The sequence below is a fragment of the Rhynchophorus ferrugineus genome, unplaced genomic scaffold (assembly GCF_030347505.1).
Source record: "Rhynchophorus ferrugineus isolate W39M unplaced genomic scaffold, kcgeb_rfMv2 rfM1, whole genome shotgun sequence".
Lineage (NCBI taxonomy): Eukaryota > Metazoa > Arthropoda > Insecta > Coleoptera > Curculionidae > Rhynchophorus > Rhynchophorus ferrugineus.
Window position 1 is genome coordinate 52,077,307 of NW_027472580.1, and position 23,014 is coordinate 52,100,320.

Below are 23,014 nucleotides of genomic sequence, written 5' to 3' on the forward strand. Positions count from 1 at the left end.
CTTCTGTCATCCATTCTAATAATGTGCTTATTTGTTCCCCTTTACTATCCAGTATCCACTTTATCCTTAAATTTTCTACTTTCCTTATATATCCAAGAGCGTTTCTCATATTATTTTACGAATAGCCATTATTTATGTGATTCTTAGTATTTCTTTGTTATTAACTGTATCAGACCCCATAGAAATCTCCCGACTACATGAAGTTACGTTCCCCAGGAAAATAAAATAGCCAAGCTTTCGAGATAGCTAGACTTGGAGTTATCAAATATTACTTATTACTCAAAGTTGTGTCTCAACACCAAAATATTTCCTTAACAAGAAAAACCCTAGTAAACTAACTGCTGTAGTGTTATTTAAAGATATTTAATTACTTCTAATTTTATCAAATTAAACTTGTTTAATCATAATCTGATCCTAGGAAGGTTTTTGCGTGCATCAGACGTAGCTCAACCAACAAAACTATCATAATAAATTGGTTCGATTGTTGTACTCAAATTGATATGTTTGAGCCAACTATTGGAATCATAAATAACACGACAAAGAAACATTGCAACATAACATGGCATTGTTGTAAAATTCGTGAATTATTAATTGTCAAGCTTTACATCACCTTCAAAATTAATTAGACATTAAGTTTCCCTTTCACTTTATTATCGCTTATTTTGATTTATGTCGCCAACTAAAAAATATTCAGAAGACCTTTTAAAATCTTAACTTACTCTTTCTGCTGTCTATAGTAGCAGTTACATGGCAGTTTTGTAACGTTATGTGCAAAAATTTAAATATTCTTCAATACGTATACGCAATACGCTTCAATCTTCATTTTGCATCATCATAGAGATCTTATTTTGTTTCTATAACATCCATTCTATTCAAGTAGTTATTTTTTCGTAAATTAATACAGTTTTAGAAAAAATTGATATTTATTATACGTTCTAGAACATGTAAATATTTGTCGTAATGTTTTGATGTTTATTTAATACTGTTGCGTTTTTCCAACTTATTGTAATAATATTAAATGTCAGGCCATCTCACCTTGTATTTCTATTCAAAGAAAACCAGATCCCAAAATTACTGTAGTCTATTTGACACATTATATGAAAATCCAGATAAAGCTAATCTAATTAAATATCACCTGATTTAATGAAACCCAGCGTCAAAAGTCCGGGCATCAAAACATATTTTGTTTCGAAATTTTTCGTTGTCGTTTGTCATATTTTGATAAAATTCAGCGTTGGCTTACAGGTTAATATGTATTGACATAGACCAAGAAAATCAATTTGCTAGAAATGACCAGTATTTTTATGCAAATTTAAAACAGGACCTTGTTAAATATATGGTTGAAGCTTAGTTGATTGTGTATATGTTTTCGGCCTATTCTGTCGGTTTTAGTGTTTGAATTTAAATGATATTTTGGAACATTTTCAATATATTATCGTTTAATTGTTGTTTCATAAATATTAAAAAAAACACAAAAACAAAAACATCATTGTAATTATCATCTAACTATATATATATATATATATATATATATATATATATATATATATATATATATATATATATATATATATATATATTTATTTCGTTGTTGTTTCAATATAAACCTACATCAGTTTTATAGATTGAACTTTAACATCACTTTACCGATGACAGAAGACCATATCATCGATATGTTTTCGGATCTAATAAATAAGTGAATATATAAATAACATTGTATATAAGCACGCAAATTATTTTATACAATTCTCAATTTTTATCATACATACAATTATCTGTCAAAAGTGCGTCTAATTTAATGCATTATAGAACAATAAAAGTATATGTTGTTGGAATTAATAGTAGCTTTTTAAAAAGATAGGATAACAACAATTTATTTTCCCGCATAATATTCATTTGAGTACATTTCATTTAATTGCTAAGCAGATGGGCATAATTCTGTAGTGTTGAAAAATGAAAGACATTGATCAAGATTATCGAAAATGACTTGAAAGCGAAATATAGGGTCAAAAGTTTCCAAAATCAGAGCGCTTACGAACAACCTTTGATTGGAATGTGAGTCGAACTATTTTAATACGAACATATGAAAAAGGTGAAATGTTTTAGAAACATTTAATTTCCAAACCAAATAACGAGTTAGACAGCCGACAAAGTGCTGAAGAATTGGAGCGATTGCTCGATAAAGTTCAAGAATTACCGAGTTCATTTGGAGTTGATTTATAAAGAGTAGGATAATATGTTAAAATTTAGTGAGATATAAATGAGATATTATGAGATATTGGTTATCTTTCGACTATATACACTGGTCCTCACTTTAGGTTGATAGGCTTCGGAAGATAAACATGTTATTTTAGCCCCTAAAGGTTATTAAACTCCTTCAGGTGTCGTAAAATGGTTAATTCAGCTGTGGGCGAATTCGAACTGAATTATTGAGTTCATTTAAGGTACGATCTGGTGTTCGCCAAGAAAATGTTGTCTCTCCATTGCATTTCAACATAGTGGTGGATACAATAAAGCGACAAACATTTAAAAAAACCCATTGTCCCATCTCATGTTCGCTGATGGTAGCTCTATATTCGCTGCTATAGACGTTGAGGTTTATAATAATCTTTATGGTTTAGTTCGCATTGCAGAGCCATATGACTTGAGAAATAATGAAGAAATACTAACGTAATGTCAACTGGTGGATCGTCTGCCACCGTAAATGTCAAGGAATTAAAGTAAGTACAAGAGTTCAGGTATTTGGGATCAGCATTACAGAAAAAGGAAGCGACATCATGCAGTTTTTCGAAGAAGGTTTTGCTTCTGAATATTATGGGTGTGGAAGAAAGAAAATATTACAATCAAGACTAAAATCTGTGACTTTCTAGCACTAATTTTGCCATTCCTTCTTTATTGCTCCGAGACTTAGACACTGTTACAGTTTATCACCTGTAAGATTGAGGTCTTTCAAATGTTATGCCTAATACAAATTCTACATATTTCTCTCCGAGATCGTATTAGTGCCGTCTATGGAATGAGGGTTGCTTTTCGAATAAACACTCGGAGATATTGAGAATTATTTCTTGAATTATTAGCCGGCTAATAAAATGTAAAAATAAAACCAATGTTTGCATCGTATTATTGATCATTGATGATGATAAATGGATCTAATACAATGATATCAATCATAGAAAGTCGGCCGTTAAGCCTGCTAAATTATTTATATCAGCTACAAAACGAAATATCTAAGATCATATGCTGAGTAATTGGTGGGATTAGAAGATGTGATATGGAGGACTATGGAACTATAATGATATAATTGTTGCTCAGTAAGATAATATGCCTAATAAAGCTACTATTTGTTAATAATACATAGCTAGTTCAATTCTTATGACAAATGAAAAAAATATGTTATGAGATATATGTAATGAAGAAGAGTTGTTCTAAGTGGGATTCATATTTTGACAAAAGATGGGAGAATGTAACAGCTTGCGATTGATAATATTTTAATTTTAATGTATAATTAATTTCCGTTTAATTTTAAACAAAATTATTTTGTTATTTACAATGGAAAAAATGCTACTTGTTAATTTCAATATCTTACTTTCAAATAATTAAAATATATTTGTGGATGTACTTTTAGACAGTCACTCAAGGTGGTCTTAAAGTAACACTGATATAGTTTTCTTTACGAATACGTTTAAGTATCATAAAATAAAACAGCTGTTTTGTAAAATCACTGAGAGCCCACCAATTAGGCACTTCAGAAACCTTCAGTCTCTAGACTCACATGTCACATTGTCCTTTAGATTAATACAAGAATAAAGTACGTGTGCTAAAATTAAATTTGAATTTTTTTCAGGCGCGCAGTGGAAGCGCCAGTAGCTATAGAAGTCTAAGTCAGGTAATTTTCCTGCTAGAAATCATTTTCTTAGCAAACCCTAGCTGAACATTCATTTTTAGATATAGTTATTAGAATGGTGTATGATAAATCATAACAAAATTACACAAGTTTATTCTTTTCATTAAAACATTGTTGTATATCATTTTAAAATTATCAAGTTCAACTTAATTTAGTACAAGTTCAAAATTATTAAAACTATTTTAATGATATTTTTACTAATTGTTTCTTAACAAAATGGTGAGTACTCTTTTAGACAAAACATCTATATAAAAAACCATTAAGTTATAATTAGTTTAATCTATTTAAGTGGACAGTATTGCTTGATATATTAAAATAAACAAATATGTTTCAAAAAATACCCTTATTAGAATTAAAGGTAATTAAAATATATTTTTCTATAAATATAGTAAAAAATTATTTTTTTAAAGATATTATATGATTTATTCATCATTTGCATATATGCATTTTCCTTTTTTAACTTGTTTAAATAATGTCAGAGTATGATATAGCGGGTTGTGGAAAAATTATTTTCGTTCCTTATATCAAATATCAAATTAATCAGTCTCTTTTCTAGTAAAATCATAATTCTGTAACTATAGAATTTCTGAGATTTGAACAAATGTTAGTCTTTTATTAACGTTTGTGCTACCTTTTTTATTGAATAATTATATCCTCCAATTAATTGTTTGGCCAGATCCCAGTTGTTATTTATAAAAGACAACTTCAAATTTCATCAAATATTTATCACGGCTTGGAGTTGGAGTTAATGCGGGCGTTGCAACTGTTTATGAAGTTATTCTGGGCTTCGATTAATAACTTTTACATTCATTATTGCATCACTTGAACTACTTATCATAGTGTGTAATCTCTTGCTTCAAGAATAAACCAGATTTTTTTGGACCTTATAGTCCTGTAATGTAAATAGTTTAAAACTAGTTTATGACCACAGTTTAATTAATATAGTAATGTGACCAAATAAAGTATTTCGCCTTACTACTATAATTTATATGGATGTATCTTTAACATCGATGCCTGAATCATTTTCCTGAAATTTTCTGTCCGATTTCATTAATAAGACTAGTTCTGCAAATGGCACACACTTAAGCATTAATCACTATAAACACCATATATTTTTCGAAGGCATTCCTATTTTTCTGCTCTTTTTCTTCTAAAAGTAAGATTTGAGGAAATTTACCTTCTGGGATTTTTGAAGCACAATTTTTCACGGTGTAAAGAAATTACGCTACATTTATATTCATAATTTTCTATGAAATGTTGCATTTGAAACATGTTATAGTATGGCTTCATTAAATATTATTACTAGAGATATGCGACCTTTAAGCCATCTATTAGGAACTATGGAAATTACATTACTTATTATATCTCTCTATTTATGTTCCATATCAAAATTGGATCATTTTATTCATGAGTTTTATTAAATGCTAATTATCTAATTATATTTTTCATCATGTATCGATATTTTTTATTGCTATTGATTAGTAGGAAATACATTATTTTTGTTGTATTTCTATGGTATATTTTTGCATGATTTCCAATCTGTATAAATAATATTTTTCTTTTATATTAAGTTTTGATATATATTTATTGTAATCATATATTTCTGGATAAGGCAAGCGTTTGTTAAACGCCCTCTTTATTACAATAAAGATTTCTTTAAATTAAAGAGTAATTCTTTAGTATTTGTTCTTATAAATTATCTACAACATATGACTTTTAATACATATTTTAATACATTTCTGAATAAGATAAATATGAATATATAACATTTTGTTGGCAATCATTACACAGCAGAATAAACTTGTGTAATCTAAAATTACTCCATATCCCATTCAATATAAAAAAATAATTTCACTAGAATAGTTTTTTTTAGAAAGTTCTGTGCTTGTTTAGATACATATTAATGCAGAATGCATGTTGTTCAGGCAGATGCAATCAAGGAATAATATGTTACCGCGGACTAATTTTAATACAAACGTGGAGCAGTTTCAGTTCATTAAAGATTAATTTTGCTCACGTTGATTATATATATACGTTCGCGTCAATCAGATTTTCAATTATGTCGAAACAGTTTGTTGGCTTTATTGTTCGTCAGATTACGGCCGAGTACCGTGGCAATTTAGTATTAAATTTACTTGACTTGGTATTGTGATTTTGGATATTTTGCACGATTCCACTGCACGTTTTATTTATATTTATGTAGTTATTTATATTTATGCTTGCGGGAAGTTGTTAATTGGCAATTTATTTGACAATAAAATAATTTACAATTAAACATGTCAAAAACTGTTTTGACACATACTTGAAAATTATTATTCCGTTATTTTGTTTTCGGTATAAATAAAGTCAATATTTGTTTCCTAAATTTGCATTATTCATGTTTTTCATTGTGTTATAGCGAGTTTGTATTTTATCAATATCGACCCCTACCTTGTTTGATAATTTTCACACAAATGAATGCACTAATATGATCAGCTAACCTACATATTCTACATTTACTACAGCCTACGTTTAGCAAAAAAAAACTAATTATAATTTAATAACTAGATTTGCATATATGAAAACAAGGCGGTCCTTGCTTGATGTCTGGAGTATTGCTCTTTATGCTCTCACTGCTGTTTATGTTTTATTAAATAAACTCCACTGCACTATAAAAACAAATGGTTTGAGCCTTTTGAATCTTTGGCTTGCTCGAGTGTTATCCAAGAATTGCAATACTTTGGTATTAAAATGAGACTGTAAGAAGTATGGATAGTGTGAAGAAGGTTTCAGTGTAAGTAATCATCCCTATGGTATTTGGGTGCATCTACTAATTCTTTTAGGACTTTGTTCAGAAAAATATGTATTTTGTTTATAATGTTTATACCCATACCATTTATCTCCATAGCTTCCATAGCATGACAGATGATAATTCACTGATATTGTTGTCTCTAAGTCAAATGGACCTATCAAGTTATCCAAGGTTTCGCATTAAAACCACGCACAGGATATCAAAATACTGAAGCAAATCAAACCTGGCGAACTTGTATAGTGTCTAAGTGTTATTCTTAATTTTAGCTTAGGCATAATAATTAGAAATACATATATATACATATAATACTATTGAAATTATCTGGTTGCGTTTTCACTGCTGTTCCCAACAGTAATTATTAAAGTATCATTTTATCAGAGAACGTCCATTGGCCCCAATACACTTTTCCACCGGTAGCAATGAAGCAAGTTTTCAATCATCTGGATAGTAAGGTTTTTTTTTTACTGATGTAGTATGACCAGTCATTGCCGAATTTTAATTTGTCTCAACAGAGACATATTATAGATATCGATTATAGATATATAGATTATAACTAGATATTTATCTAAGATGAATTATCCGTTGCTTAGTCTCTAATAAAAGAAAATAAAAGTAGCTAAAAATAGCACTTTTTCAGTGTTTTTACCATTTAATATACTTCACTCTACAATCTCAGTTTGGTTTGATATCGAAGAGTCTTTTCTCATGCCTTGTTATGAGACTCTTAATTTACTCCATGACAATTGGAATCGGAAGGTAACGGTGTAAGTAATTAATTTTATGGCATCTCGGTTAGGGATGCCAAAGAATATCGAAATATCGATTTTTCAATATCAATTTTTGGTTGTAAAATTATAGATATATTTTAAAAGAAATATCGATATTTTTTATTCTCCGATATATTGATATATTTTTTAAATATTTTTTAAATATATCGATATAAATCGATATATCAAAATATGAATATTTTTCTCCTCTGCCGACATCCCTAATCTTGATGGATGCACAGAGCTTCTCAGGACTTTATTCTGAAATACTTGGTTTATTTTTATATTACTTCTCTCAGAAGATCCTCATAATTGAATTCTAACTTATTATGTACGGATAATTTAGATTTTATACCAAATAACCATTACATATTTTATCTTGTAATTGGAGTTCTAGTAGTACATTTTCTATATGTGGTATGTCGTACGTGTAGAGTAGGAAAAGAACACGATTTAAAACACTGCCTTGTGGTACACTTGGATTTGTTTAATTTTAATAGTAAGAAAATGTAAAGTAAAAATCGTGGCGTTGTTTATTATGATTTTCTTCCTTCGGAAAAATCTGTTAAAATATTTATTATCATTTTCGTTTTGATCATCAAGTTTTAATTCCTTCATCATGATAATGCTTCTTACAAGGTATTGATATATCGCAATATTTTCATCAAAAGTTCAAAAGCTCCATCGGAATTTAAATCGTCGAAATAAAATCGCTTTTAGGATATCGTTCTGAGTCGGCTGGGCTTAAATTGACTTTAACCAAGCTTTCAGTGAAGGAGTAAGGGTGAAGAAAAATGTTGCCTAAAAGCATTGTGTCAATTGAAGGCTTAGTCCTAACGGAACAAAAATAATTGAAAGAAATTAATAACTTCTATGCCTTCTACTTCTAAAGTTATTTTTTGATACTAATAGTAAGTTTAAATATGCAGTTAAGGAGAATGTACGTATATTGTAAAAGTTAATTATTATTTTCTTTTTCCAGATAAATATACATTCATTAAGTTTACGTCATCCTTTTTTTACCTATGCTTTCTATTGTTTAGTATCGAGTTTATTTTTTTTTTAAATAAATCTAGAACGACTGTTTTTCGTAACAGTTTTAAGAATACTACCTGACACACATAAATGTAGCATTGTTTGATATTACTTTAGATTAATAACATTGATGTCGTCTCTAACAACCAATAATTAATTATAATTTTTCGTAATACATTTTTAACTTTTTTCAGTTTACATCATCAAAGTAATCTTTATAGGATTTGGTTTCACATACCATTAACCTTTTCAATTTTTTGATATATAGATTTGCATTAGTACATAAATATATATCAGTGAATTATTAGTTTTTTTAAAGTTTATTTAATACCATTTGATTCATCGTTTTTTTTTGTCTGCATCACTCTACATTAACAGTGTTAAAATTCTATTAATATCACTTTTATCCTTTATTATATAAAAATGAATGTTTGTTTGTCCTCGATGCGTGCCTACACCATTGATCCGATTGTAATGAAACATGTTCTAAATCAAGAAATTCTTCCTAAACAAAGAAATTAATTTAAATACACGTAATTTATTTTCAATTTCTATTTTAATTAAAAAAATAATAATAATTAAAAAACTATATTTAAAAGGACATAATCCTCAAACGAAAGTAGATGTTTGGTTGTACCCAATAATTCGGCATAAAATAAAAAAATGTTTGGTTGAATAACTTTTTTATTAAAATGTTTCCATCTGGTGCGTACAAAAATAGGTTAGACGAGTTCCTAAAAAAATAAAATTTCTAATAATTAACAGTACCTTTAATTTTTTTATTAAAGGTTAGAGGTTACAGGTTATGTTATCTAAATTTATGACGTCAAAACCTCGCAATGTTGCCGTATCATCTTTGAGTCTTAGTTCATTTTGGCTCTAATATAAGTACATTCGAATCTATATAAAATAATTCAACAAAATTGTAATCATTTATATATAGTTTATTTTAACATTACAGTACATCCTATGCATATATTATCGAATAATTAATACTATAATTAATTATACAGCTACAATAATTTATTGGTTAGAGTTGTTTTTTTATAATTTTGCCTAGAACATGAACAAATTTTAAACAATCACAAACATAAATTTACCACCCTACCCCAGCAGGATTCGAACCCGCGACTATTGCAACAGTAGGAGACCGTCCCATCTTCCTTAACACTGCGCCACCAAGCCGGCTTATAATTATATTGATTTCTGTTCCACACCACCCATGAGGTAGTGTTCTAGGCGCGTTTTTTACGTTTTGGTATCCTACTGGAGGCCTAATCCACTTAATTAACAATTGTATATCAAAGTAATAGTATCTACTTTCATTAGAGAGCATATTTACCTTTTTATGCTTAGTTCTTGTTTCCTGCGGTGGAGTGTGTCCTTGTCAAGTCATTTTGATATCACTGTATGTTTTATTTCTTTTGCTACTATTTGTGTATACTATTCTTCCTAGCCTGGTTACTGGCGTGACTGGGATCATTTTCCTTGTCAGATTTTACACTCGTACCTAGAACATTCACAAATTTTAAAAAATCACAAACATGAATTTACGACCACGCTCAGCAGTGACTGCGCCACCACGCCGGCTACACTATTCTTGATAAAATTAATAAATGAATTCTCCCTAACGCAGTTGCCATATCTGCAAAACAGTTGTTATTTTTTCCCTTCTCGCACATTTTAACTAAATACTCATGCATATTCTGAACAATTACACAAATATCTAATGGACATAAATCTTTATAATCCCATCAATCAGATCAAAAGTTCATTAATCAAATGATTTCCCGATTTCTTTTTCAATATGTCTGATCGAGGTCATCCAAACCAAAGGTGCTATTAACCTTTCCTGTTTCCAGCATGAAGCACAATATATCTACAATAAATTATTAACAAACGTTATGACTGTTAAAACCTAATCAATTGTTATTCTACGTTTACCTTTTTCCATCAACTTTAGTTGTGTTAACACTACTTTACACTTACTACGTTACTACGTACTTACTACGTTACACTTTTTGTTATTATCTTGCCATGAGTGACCGATACTTTTCAGACTAACAATTCCCTCAAATAATTGCATTAAATTATGTTTATATTGAAAACCCTACTGACTGTTTTTATACATTTCATATATTTGATCTCTAATAGTGCTAACATCAAGCTGATCTTGGTTCGCCACACTCTTCGTGATGGGGCGCCTCCATTATCTCGTTCTTGTTCGAGGTAACTGATTAGAGAGTCTATCTGTTCTGTCTGGCATTTTTAATCAGAGTAGTAATAAGCAGCGATTGAAATTGATCAAAATAAGCAAAGCGTTAAGATAACATTTGCCGGTTTATAACCTCTTATCACTATTGTTTTGAAGAATTTTGCATACGTTTTACAACCGGGCGATTTTGACAGAGTTGTTCGTTTACGTGTGCGAATGTACCAGACAACATTGTATCTCTTTTTAGTTTTAGAATAACATGAGAAGGAAAATATTATCTAATTCTAAAACAAATTTACAAATTGCTACAGGCAATACATTAAACATATGAATGATGTATGTTCACAGCAACTTTGGATATACTGTAGGTTATATTTCACTGTATTATGCGCTTTGTGTTGCGACAGTTAAAACAAGCGATCGGTGAAATGGATGATCTTTCAGATATCGAAATATGGCAAATTTTTTGTGCTTTGTTAGCGAGAGTGTCTGTGATGAAAACAGCTGAGTTGTTTAATATTTCACGAACGACAGTATCTGCTATAATCAGCATCCATAAAACCATCGGCGAAGAGAAATAGTAGGCGAAACCCAAAGTTATCTAACAGAAAGCCACGAATATTAAAAAGGGTTGTGGCTAGACAAAATAAATCTATCAAGGAAAAAATGACAGCAAAACTCAACAAAATAGTACAGCGGCAGCTCCAGAAAGTAAAGCGGAAGCTCATTGCGATTTGTAAAGATGTAGTACAAAGATCATAAAACTGACATTTGATAATTGGAAAAAAGTGATGTGAATATGAATCATCATTTACATTGCTTCCTATAAACGGCCCGATCTATGTATGGAGGGCCATTTACATCACTGGCCAGATTAGTGCAAATGCATTCTTGATATAATCAGTCATGATAATTTTACAATGAGAGGCATATTGCTGCTAAACACTTTCTCATATTCCAAGGTGATAATGTATCTATGCACACAGCCATAAAACTCAGTCTTGGTTTGAGAAGCATCAAATATCATCAAGCATCACCTAGGGCTACTGCAATCACCAGACATGAACATAATAGAACCGTTATGGGGAGTTTTTTAGTAGAGAGTGAAGGGTAGATTTCCATCTTCAGCATCATTAGAACTATTCAGACACTCTAAGAATCTATTCCACGAAGAAATGCAGCTGTCTTAAAAGCTAATGGTGACTCAGACTAATCCCTTATCTTATATATAAAAATGAATCGCAAAATATGTTCCTAAGCGCATAACTCAACAACGCCTGGACCAATTTGGCCAAATCTTTTTTTAAAATGTTCGTTGAAGTTCAGGGATGGTTTTTACGGCGAGAAAAATTAGAATTATTGCTGGAAAAACCCTAAAAATAGCCCTTTTTGTTTGAATTTGTTTCGTGTATCAGTTGACAATTCATCTGTCATCTGTCAAAAGTCATCTGTAACAGACAACTTTTTTTTTTTAAATTTGATATGACTTGAACTCAAATCCTTTTAAGCCGTACGAATTGTTTTATTTATTTAAAATTTGAATTAAATTTTAAACAAATAAAAAATTTTAAATAAATAAAACAATTCGTACGGATTAAAAGGATTTGAGTTCAAGTCATATCAAATTTAAAAAAAAAAAGTTGTCTGTTACAGATGACTTTTGACAGATGACAGATGAATTGTCAAGTGATACACGAAACAAATTCGTATATCGTGTTTTGTGCAGAGTGTTTAGTTAGTTAGTGTTTGTTTAGTTCGTGATTAGTGAAAAAATAATTTATATTTGATATGCCTCCTATAAGACGAAGCAATTTAGGTAGAAGAACCAGAAATGCTATAAACCAAGCTAATTACCGATCTAATCGTACTGCACAAGAACGTGACGACGGAAATGAACGTGAAAGAATTCGGATATCACAAACGCGTGAAGCGCGAGCGCGACATTCAACTAATAATCGCGCAAGTTTGAATCCAGCTGCTTTCAGTTACGATGTGTCAATTGACTACAGTAACTACCAATGTGTTGTTATTGGTTCTATGAACTTGGTTTGCTCACACTGTAAGGCATTAAAATACAAAAACGAAGCCAATGGATTGTGTTGCGCAAATGGTAAAGTGAAATTGATACAATTGGATCCACCACCAGAACCATTGTACTCATTGGTTTCAGGAATAGGAACAGATTCTATACACTTTTTTGACACATATTCAACAATATAACAATTGCTTTCAAATGACTTCATTTGGGGCAACAAATGCAGTTCGGGAAAATTTTATGCCAACTTTCAAGGTATGTATTATAGCAGTTACTCATAATTATTTTAGCGAACAAAATTTTCTGTCACCAAAGTTAAGATGTGTTACTAATCTTCAATTTCTTAATCATTACGAAATATATCACTTAGTCATCATATTATATGGTGATTCAGTTTCAGTGACACTTTTATTATATTTTATATTTGATAGATATTAGTTAAAACTAAATATATACTTTTTAAGATCAAATATTATTTAAGTTTGATCATTGACAATCCATTAATTTATACCACACCATAATATTTTTTTTATTTACAGATACAAGGGCAAATATATCACAGAGCAGGTTCACTGTTACCAGTGTCAGATAGCGACAACAAATTCCTGCAAATTTATTTTATGGGCAATTCACCACAAGAAATTGATCTGCGTTGTGCACATAACAATTTAGTAAAAAGGTCTATTGTAGAACAATTACAAACTTTATTTCATCAACACAATCAATTGATTATATTGTTTAAAACTGCCCTGGATCTGATGCCATCCGATAATCACAAAATTGTAATCAGAGCTGATAAAACACCTGCAGGTCAACATACAAGACGTTTTAATGCACCAACTATTGATGAAGTTGCTATCGTTGTAGTTGGAGAAAACTTGGAATCCCGTGATATTGTTTTACATCGTCGTTTTCAATTACAACCTATAAAGGAAACACACCGCTCATATGATGCACTGCAATATCCCATTATATTTTGGCAAGGTGAAGATGGCTACGATTTATCAATAAAAATGATAAATCCCATTACAGGTAACTAAAATATTAGTTTAGCTATGGCGATAATATCTCAGTCACTATATTATGTATTTTAATTTTATATTTGAATGTTATTAAAACAAAATCTGTTTACAGGTTCTGAAACCAACAAAAAAGTCAGTTCAATGAACTATTATTCATACCGCCTAATGATTCGGGAAAATGCAGATAATCACATATTGAAATGTCGGCGATTATATCACAAATATGTTGATGACATGTATGTTAAAATTGAAACGGAGAGATTAACATTCATCAGGTTGAATCAAACCAAACTCCGATCTGAAGAGTATATTCACCTTCGAGATGCGATTAATACTGATGGAAATGCACAGAATGTCGGTCGGATGACTATTCTTCCAGCAACATACATCGGAAGCCCTCGGCATATGCACGAATATGCTCAAGATGCCATGTCGTATGTTCGTCATTATGGTACAGCAGATTTGTTCATCACATTTACATGCAATCCGCAATGGATAGAAATTAAGCAGGAGTTATTACCTGGGAAATCATCCATTGATCGTCATGATATTACAGCCAGAGTCTTTAGACAAAAGTTGAAATCTTTAATGAATTTCATCGTAAAACATAATGTGTTTGGTGAGACACGCTGCTGGATGTATTCTGTGGAGTGGCAGAAACGAGGATTGCCACATGCACACATTTTGATTTGGTTGGTTGAAAAGATAAGGCCAAATGAAGTTGATGCAGTGATATCAGCTGAAATCCCTAATGTACAAGTAGATCCTGGATTGCATGAGGTAGTTATCAAAAACATGATACATGGTCCCTGTGGAACTCTTAATCAAAATTCACCGTGTATGATGGATGGTAAATGTTCAAAACGATATCCACGGACATTAATATCGGAAACAATTACTGGTAATGACGGTTATCCACTGTATCGTCGCAGATCGACAGCAGACAATGGAAAATCAACAATTGTGAAATTAAATTAACAAGATATTGAAATAGATAATCGTTGGATTGTTCCATATTCACCCATTTTATCAAAGACATTCAAAGCACACATCAACGTTGAATCTTGCCATTCAGTGAAATCGATTAAATACATTTGCAAATATGTAACCAAAGGGAGTGATATGGCTGTGATTGGAATTGGTGCAGGGAATTCTAATGATGAAGTTACCCAATACCAAATGGGCCGCTATGTCAGTAGTAATGAAGCAGTTTGGCGAATATTTTCTTTTCCTATTCATGAGAGACACCCTTCTGTTGTTCACTTAGCTGTGCATTTAGAAAATGGACAAAGAGTGTATTTTACAGCACAGAACGCAGTACAAAGAGCTGCTCAGCCACCATCTACTACATTAACCAGTTTTTTTGAGACATGCCAAAACGATGATTTCGCACAAACATTGCTATATTCTGAAATGCCAAAATATTATACCTGGAATCAATCCTCAAGGAGATTTATACGACGGAAACAAGGAAAACCAGTTCCAGGATATACAGATGTATATTCCACCGATGCGATTGGCCGGATTTATTCAGTACATCCAAGCAATGATGAATGTTTTTATTTACGACTGCTATTAGTCAATGTACGTGGCCCAACATCATTCTAATAGTTAGGAAATGTTGATGATGAATTGTGTGGATCCTACAGAGAAGCCTGTCAACGTTTGCAATTGCTTGAAAATAACGCTCATTGGGATCAAACTCTCAATGATGCTGTAATATCATCACACGCTCATCAAGTACGAACATTGTTTTCTATAATCATATCTACATGCTTCCCATCAAACCCAATTGATTTGTGGATCAAGTACAAAGATTATATGTGTGATGATATTTTGTATCAAATACGGAATAGAATGGGAAATCCAAATATACAAATCAGTGAAGAAATTTACAATGAAGCATTGATTTCAATTGAGGACATGTGCTTGATAATGTCAAACAAACTATTAATTCAATTAGGCCTGACCGCGCCCAATCGTCCAATGCATGACGCTTTTAACCAAGAGTTGCATCGAGAAAGACTGTATGATCTCAACGCTTTGAAAGAATAAATTCAAACAAATCTTCCACTGTTAAATGAACAACAGAAGTATGTATTTGAAACTCTTATGAAAGTAACAAATGATGAAACTGGAGGGATTTATTTCTTAGATGCACCTGGTGGTACAGGAAAAACTTTTTTTATTTCATTAATATTAGCAACAATTCGCTCACAAAATAAAATTGCACTTGCACTCGCTTCGTCGGGAATCGCAGCAACTTTGCTTGAAGGTGGTCGAACAGCCCATTCAGCACTAAAATTGCCATTAAATATGCAAAGCAATGAAACTCCAACCTGCAACGTTTCGAAGAACTCTGCAATGGCAAAGGTTTTGCAGCAATGTAAATTGATTGTTTGGGATGAATGCACGATGGCACATAAAAAATCTTTGGAGGCTTTAGACAGAACCTTAAAAGATCTACGTAGCAATAATAACCGATTTGGTGGTGCAATGATTTTATTAGCAGGAGATTTTCGTCAAACATTGCCAGTGATTCCACGATCAACGCCAGCTGATGAACTCAATGCATGTCTAAAGTCCTCCAATTTGTGGAAACATGTTAAAGTACTTCATTTAAGGAAGAATATGCGTGTCGAGTTGCAAAATGACCAATCTGGAAACATATTCTCTAAACAACTCATTGACATTGGTAATGGCAAATTTCCTATAGACATGTTGACGGCTTGCTTTTGCTATGACTATAAACAAGTCCCAGGGGCAATCATTAAGTGTTTGTGGTATTAATCTAGAAAACCCATGTTTCTCACATGGTCAATTGTATGTTGCCTGTTCCCGTGTTGGAAAACCATCAGATTTGTTTATCTATGCGCCAGGTAATCAAACAAAAAACATCGTATACCACAAAGCAATATAATGATAATAATAATAATAATTATGATTCACATGATTAACAATAAAGCGATTACTTACTTTTCAATCCTTATATATGTTTTATTTAATTATTTTTTATTCACAACGCCCTATCACCAGGGTGATGGTTCTGTTCAGGAGAATTTTTTAAAATACGTAGGCACAAAAACTGCCACATTACAAATCTTTTTGACAGGACGAAGTCTGTCGGGTCAGCTAGTATATAAATAAATATTGTGTATATGTCAAGTGTTCACATTATTTTGTCCTTTCTCTGCATATAAAAACCACATCCGACTCAGATCCGACGAGATACAGGTACTATGTTAACTCATTTAAAAAATACAAACATATAAATAAAGAAAGCAAACAGTTGTTAATACAATAATGTAAATATTATAGTTATTACATGTAAATATTTTATTATTTATAATATTTATCTGAATAATTAAGTTGAAAATAACTCTCAATTTGAAAATACTTTTAGTCATTATTACAAGTGATATTAGATTGTTATTCTTTTAAGTACTTTAAATATTAATTTAAAGTATTTAATTCCGTATAGATTTCCACTATTAATTATTAACGGATTCTACATCTACCGTTGCAAATAACAATAATCGGAAGTGTGTAAGCGGTACATATGGTTCTTCCACTTGAAAAGTCCCGTATCAGTCTCCATTTTGGTTCTCGACGTCTATTGTGGCCACATTCTATTCACCCTAACTATCTAACACGTTGTGTTTCTGAATGAAATGCAAGAGCAATCGGCTTACGGTTTCGCTCCTCTGATGAATATGGAGATTAGTTAGTACGCTAAATTTGTTCCGAATATGGGGAATTTGGTTATATTTCCAGTGTAATATAAAACCTAAATTTAGTATACATTTTTCAGAATGTATTGTAACTAACTATTGTTAGTATTTTTTGCCTGATTTAGAAAAATATAGTTTTATGGGTGTTAAACATTTTAAACATATTTATTGTTATAGTTATTAAGGGTGGCCAATTTTTATGTATATAAGATCTGCGGATCTATTTTTTTGTCTTAAATCTCTATCGCGATCGACTTGTTTTCGTAAGCGTAATTAAAGGGGGAAGAAGGTGTGTGAAATGTATTCTATGTTTATACACTGTCTTTTAGTATAATGTGGGTTTCAACAAGGTATAGATAGAGAAGTAAAATTTATGTTCTAAACTATTTATTTTTAAAATCATTTATTTAGTTTTCGAGATATAGGCTTATAACGAAAACAAGTTTCTAAACAAATCTGATAGCACTATTCCGTATATACCGTACCTAATTTGATAGTCCAACACTTTTTCAAGGTAGATTTAAACTAACTTAAAATGCAATTTATTTTTCTTATCAACAGCAGCGTATCATTTATACCATTTTTTCTTATACAGGAGAAAATTTGAAATGGCATTTTTCATCAATTTATGTGGTAGCCAATTTTGCCCATTGTGGATATTTCTCATCGCATGCAAAGGCCTGAAAACAGTTCATTCATCAAATTATAAGCTTTTTGACTATTTTTCGGGGAATTTGAGAATTTTTATCGTCTGCTGTCTTGCAACTTGTTGTCTTCGAACGTCCTTCAGTTTTCCAAGCCGTCCTTTTGTCATCAAAATCGCCATTCTTAAATTGTTTAAACCATAGCCCATAATTGGAATATGACGGAAAAGCATTTTCAAAAGTCTCTGAGTGTTTTTCGCAAGTGTTTGAGGGGCTACGACAGCAGATTGGTTCAACAAAATCAAACAACCAATATATAATGGGTGTCGAAAATGCAATTTTGTAGGTTCTATGATTGGCGTCTGAATACACCGAATAACTCAATAATAATATTAAATGAAGAACTGTCGTTTTATTACGATAAATGTTAAATGCGACGAATTTAATAGTTATGAACGACCAAGGTGTTAATAAATGTTGACGTAGATTGATAAGGGATGAAACCCTAATATGATTTCAATATGGCATAAGCAGTATACTTATACAGTTGATATTCGGCCACACTTTCAGTTTATTATTATAATTAACCGTATTAGTTTTTAACTTAAAATTAGTATTAGAGTATATAAAGATGCAAAAGTGATATAAAATTCGAAACACTTAATTTTATAAGATGTATGAGCATATTAAGCTTTTTCGTGAAACTTTACTATTGATAAACTTTTCCAGAACTTGCCTCTTAGTACTTGAGGATAAATTATCAGCTATTTATTACCGATCCGTTCTGTAATCTATATACATGCTTTAATATATAGAGGTATTATAAATTATGTTCTATATGTTAAGAATAGTATCTAAATAATATATAAACTTAGTGGGCTTTAAATATAATTGAGCTAATAAATATTTTCAGATTTCTCGCTCATTGATAAAGATGTGATAAAACATAAAATTTGGTAATAAATATATATTATCAATTGATGTTATGAAGTGAACATAAATAGAATTCACAAAATGCTTTTTAAATATTTTCAAAATATTTAACAATTAAGTTCAAAAGAAATAGACAACAATTTAAGTTCTAATCCACTCATTCTCTGAAAATTATTTCTTTCCGGTTGTTCATAATAAAAGTTACAGGGTCAAATCCTGTAAAAACAATGGAAATTTCGGCCATGGAACTAAACACGTTCTCCCTTTATTTCTACCATATATCTGACCAATTATTGCATCTTATTATTATCATTTTGGTGAATTTTGAATCATTCATCCTGATCGATGTTCATCTTCGCGAATTTACAATCACAGAATCATTTAAGAAATATACAATCCAATTGTAATCGTAGCAAAACATTATGAACTTTATACAACAAGGCTTTAATTATATTTGATTTTCATCCATATTAATTTTCACTCATCAGTTTACATCCAAATCAATCTATTTGAAATATGAGTGTTTAACCATCGTTAGAAACTTTATTCCATGTTATTAATTGAAAAAGATGTTTGCTTATATCGACAATAAAAACGTAATTATATTATTGATTAACGAGTCATAATGCTTACTAAAATCAAGCCATTTTCTGTTCTGAAAGAGACATATCCTTTTTAATAAAAATTACTATAGCCAAAAGAAAAAGCGAAAAAAGAAAAAGAAGCCAGAAAGAAAAGAAAAGGGATTGTGATCATTTTTAAGAATAAAATTATTTGAGATTAGGACCAGGGACAATTGCGTCATCTACTTGATGTTAATTAAAGTTAATTAAAGACATTTCCTAAAAATATGAAAAGAAAACTCAATACTGAAATAATATAACCATTATTATGTAACGATAAAAATAATACAATGCGTAAAATAAATAATAACGTATAGGTAGCTGAATAAGAATTTGTGATAATTTATGTTAATACAAGAGTATCTAAACTAAGTAACAAATATGATTGTGGCATCTGAAGAATCAATATATGAAATAATTTCCTAAGATTAGGCAATTTTATTTTCCAATAGTCTACAGCGTAACAACTGAGCTATTGTAATCTACATTTGATAGGTGGACATACAATACTGCAAACTTCTATACAAATTCCCGTATCTTAAGTTCAAAACAATTTCAGTCTACTTTTGGTAGCGTAATCTACGAACTAGCAGTATTTTTCAAAACATGGATGTGTTATAATTCCATTCATTTATGGCTTGAGGATTTCAGTCCATAGTTGCAAACTTACAACATGAACTGCGTTAAAAGTATCGAACTCAAGTAAATAAATGCTTCGAGTGTCTGCGGAACGATTACCCAAGATGTTTATTTTCTTAATAAACTGATTACTTTCGTGATAAGTAAATTTATTTCGGCTAATTGAGTGAATTTAAAAGGTGACAGACTTTTAATATCCCAGGAAACCTACCGACTATACCAGTCATTAAACGTATAGGATTTAAAAACAGACATTATTAATTTACATTAAAATTATTTTATATGAACGGAATGAAGAGGCAAGTTATTGAACCGAAATCGCAGATAACACTGCTTTCCAGTTTTATTCTAGTCTAAAGGAGAAATTTACATCCGGAGATAATTACATAGATTAGTAAGTGAAATTAGTCGAAGAATTAGGCACTAATTAATGATATATAGGCCACTTTGATCAATGACCATAACCCTTTTAGTATTTTTCGAATCACTAAACATGTATTTGGTTGTCGTAATGGAAGACATTGAAATTGATGTTTTTGTTTTCAAAATTCCATTTCAATTCAACTCCATTTCAAACCAAACTCTTAGCTTCTTTGACAGTAATGAGGGATTTGCTACGTTTTTGAAGCTGGACGTCAGCAATGATCCTTTTCCTGCATTGTTGTAGTATTCATTTCGAAAACCGCTCTATTTAGTTTCCTTGCAGAATCTATTTACATATGGAAATTCGGTCCATTAAAATTTACACTGTTAATTCATGCGGAACCCAAGTGTTCGATATTCTGTAACGATGACCTCAATATACTTTAAAATGTTATTGAGTTTTACAAAGATTTGATTGCCATGGCACACAATTTTCGATAAGCCTGCGCTGTATTTCTTTCTGTACCGTATTCTGTTTAAAGTATCCTAGATTCAAAATAACCCTTATAACAAGTGACAAATACATTTAATTTTAATTTTAGGTATTATATGGACTTTAATCTTTCAAAGTCAGTATACTATCGATCTATTAAATTCTTAACATATGTTTTCTCCCTCCTATTTCGCCAATTTCAACCACAATCACAACAGATATAGTAGATAGCAGATCCCCTTTATGGTTAAGGGGTACCTAATACATCTTCATGCGTGATTTCAATATAACTTTGATAGTGTTTTTGTTTAGCACCCTTCCGATGTATTCTTCCCTGATGAAACGGGGGACTGCGAGAAAAGCTTTTTCGTTTGTATCTTCTTCTGTTTCCTTTTTCATGACGGATAATGTTTAGGATAGGTTACGGAGCCGAAAGTAATCGGCCTATCTGTGAAGATTTCTCGTACATCTAATGACCTAACTGGCTAAAATATTTAAAATCATAAAAAATATAAAAATGCTTAATGTAATTTCGGGAATATTTTGGGTATCCTTTCTGAATTGGATATTTAATGTGAAAATGAGGCAAATCAGTAAGATGTCTTCTACGCATCTAAACCCGGTAAAAGGTTTTAGTCGAGTAGGGCCTAGCACCTTGTGCTCAAAACGGTCCATAAAGATTCACATCATAAAGCAGCATCTACTTTTTCCTAGAATGTTACAGAAACTTAAAATATGCAGATAAGAGGTGTGTTTTATGAGAGGGAAGACGTTGCTTGGTATGATGCTTGGTTGAGGAAAAATTGATCGCATTTTTTTCAATCCAGTATAACATAGACATATAGTTATAGAGTTGATATTAGCCACAAAAATATTTTCTTATCACAATTAACTGCATAGGTTTATTAAATGTATAGGGGAACATTAATAGTTCATTACACTATTTATTATTACTATTATTGTTACGGATGTTTGTCATAAGACTACGGGCCCTTTTTAAGAAATTAAATCGCATTTTGTAACAAGTAAAATGGACACCAAATAATCATCACATTTTCTGAATTTTCTATCCTCAATTTCCATCAGTATCTTCTTTTCCAATCTAGGATGTAATGCAAATTATCTACCAGATTACCTCATAACATGTTTATTTTAATATATGTATTATATCGTTGTTGTTCAATTAAATTATTTTTAACTTAATTCTCCATTACTTTTTGAATTAATCATCAGTTATCTAGAATGGCTCTCTAATCTGCAATTTTACTAGTTTTTTAAGGATTTTTAAATAATATTGATTGTTTGTCCAGCATCTGAACTTTTATTTAAATTGTACAAAATCCAATTCATACAGTATATAAAACATGATATGTTCTCGTCAGCTCAACAATATAATCGCAGTTTAAAGAAAAATAATTGAAACAAATAATACAAAGAAGCGGTTTTCATTTATAGGATGGATTTCCGATTACTGCACAAACTTGATAAAAGGGTTAAAAACAAAAACAACTGGGATATTTCGGTCATGTTATCTGAGAAATCTTATAGTTTTCTGATATTACTGTAATTCTATTAGTTCTCATAAAATAAAAAATAATGAAATATTTGAACATTATAAATACATTATTAAATTAATTGACTGTAAAAATCCTCAAAATATTATAAAAATATATTTTGTTGTATTAAAAGCTTGCAGGTATCATCTTTTCACTTTAAAAAGGTATTTATCGAAAAAAAATTGGTACAGTATATACTAATGAAAATAACAGATCAATTGAAAAGTCCCCGGTCTGACACATAGATGGCGCTACTAGAATTA

At 30.7% G+C, this 23,014-nt stretch overlaps 2 protein-coding genes across 5 annotated transcripts in view; both read left to right on the forward strand.

The window, feature by feature from the left end:
- Positions 1-23,014, forward strand: part of LOC143189115 (neo-calmodulin) — a 278,660-nt gene that overhangs the window by 129,365 nt on the left and 126,281 nt on the right. For 2 of the 4 annotated variants that reach the window (XM_076393794.1, XM_076393792.1), the window contains exon 2: positions 3,845-3,886. The exons of the other annotated variants lie outside the window; for them this stretch is intronic. In XM_076393794.1, the coding sequence (XP_076249909.1) occupies positions 3,845-3,886 (42 nt within the window). The remainder of the gene's footprint in view (positions 1-3,844; positions 3,887-23,014) is intronic. 4 annotated transcript variants of the gene reach the window in all.
- LOC143189113 (uncharacterized) lies at positions 13,695-14,821 on the forward strand. The gene is made up of 2 exons (XM_076393790.1): positions 13,695-13,779; positions 13,882-14,821. Exons 1-2 carry the CDS (start codon positions 13,761-13,763, stop codon positions 14,745-14,747), a joined length of 885 nt encoding a protein of 294 aa, XP_076249905.1. The 5' UTR covers positions 13,695-13,760; the 3' UTR covers positions 14,748-14,821.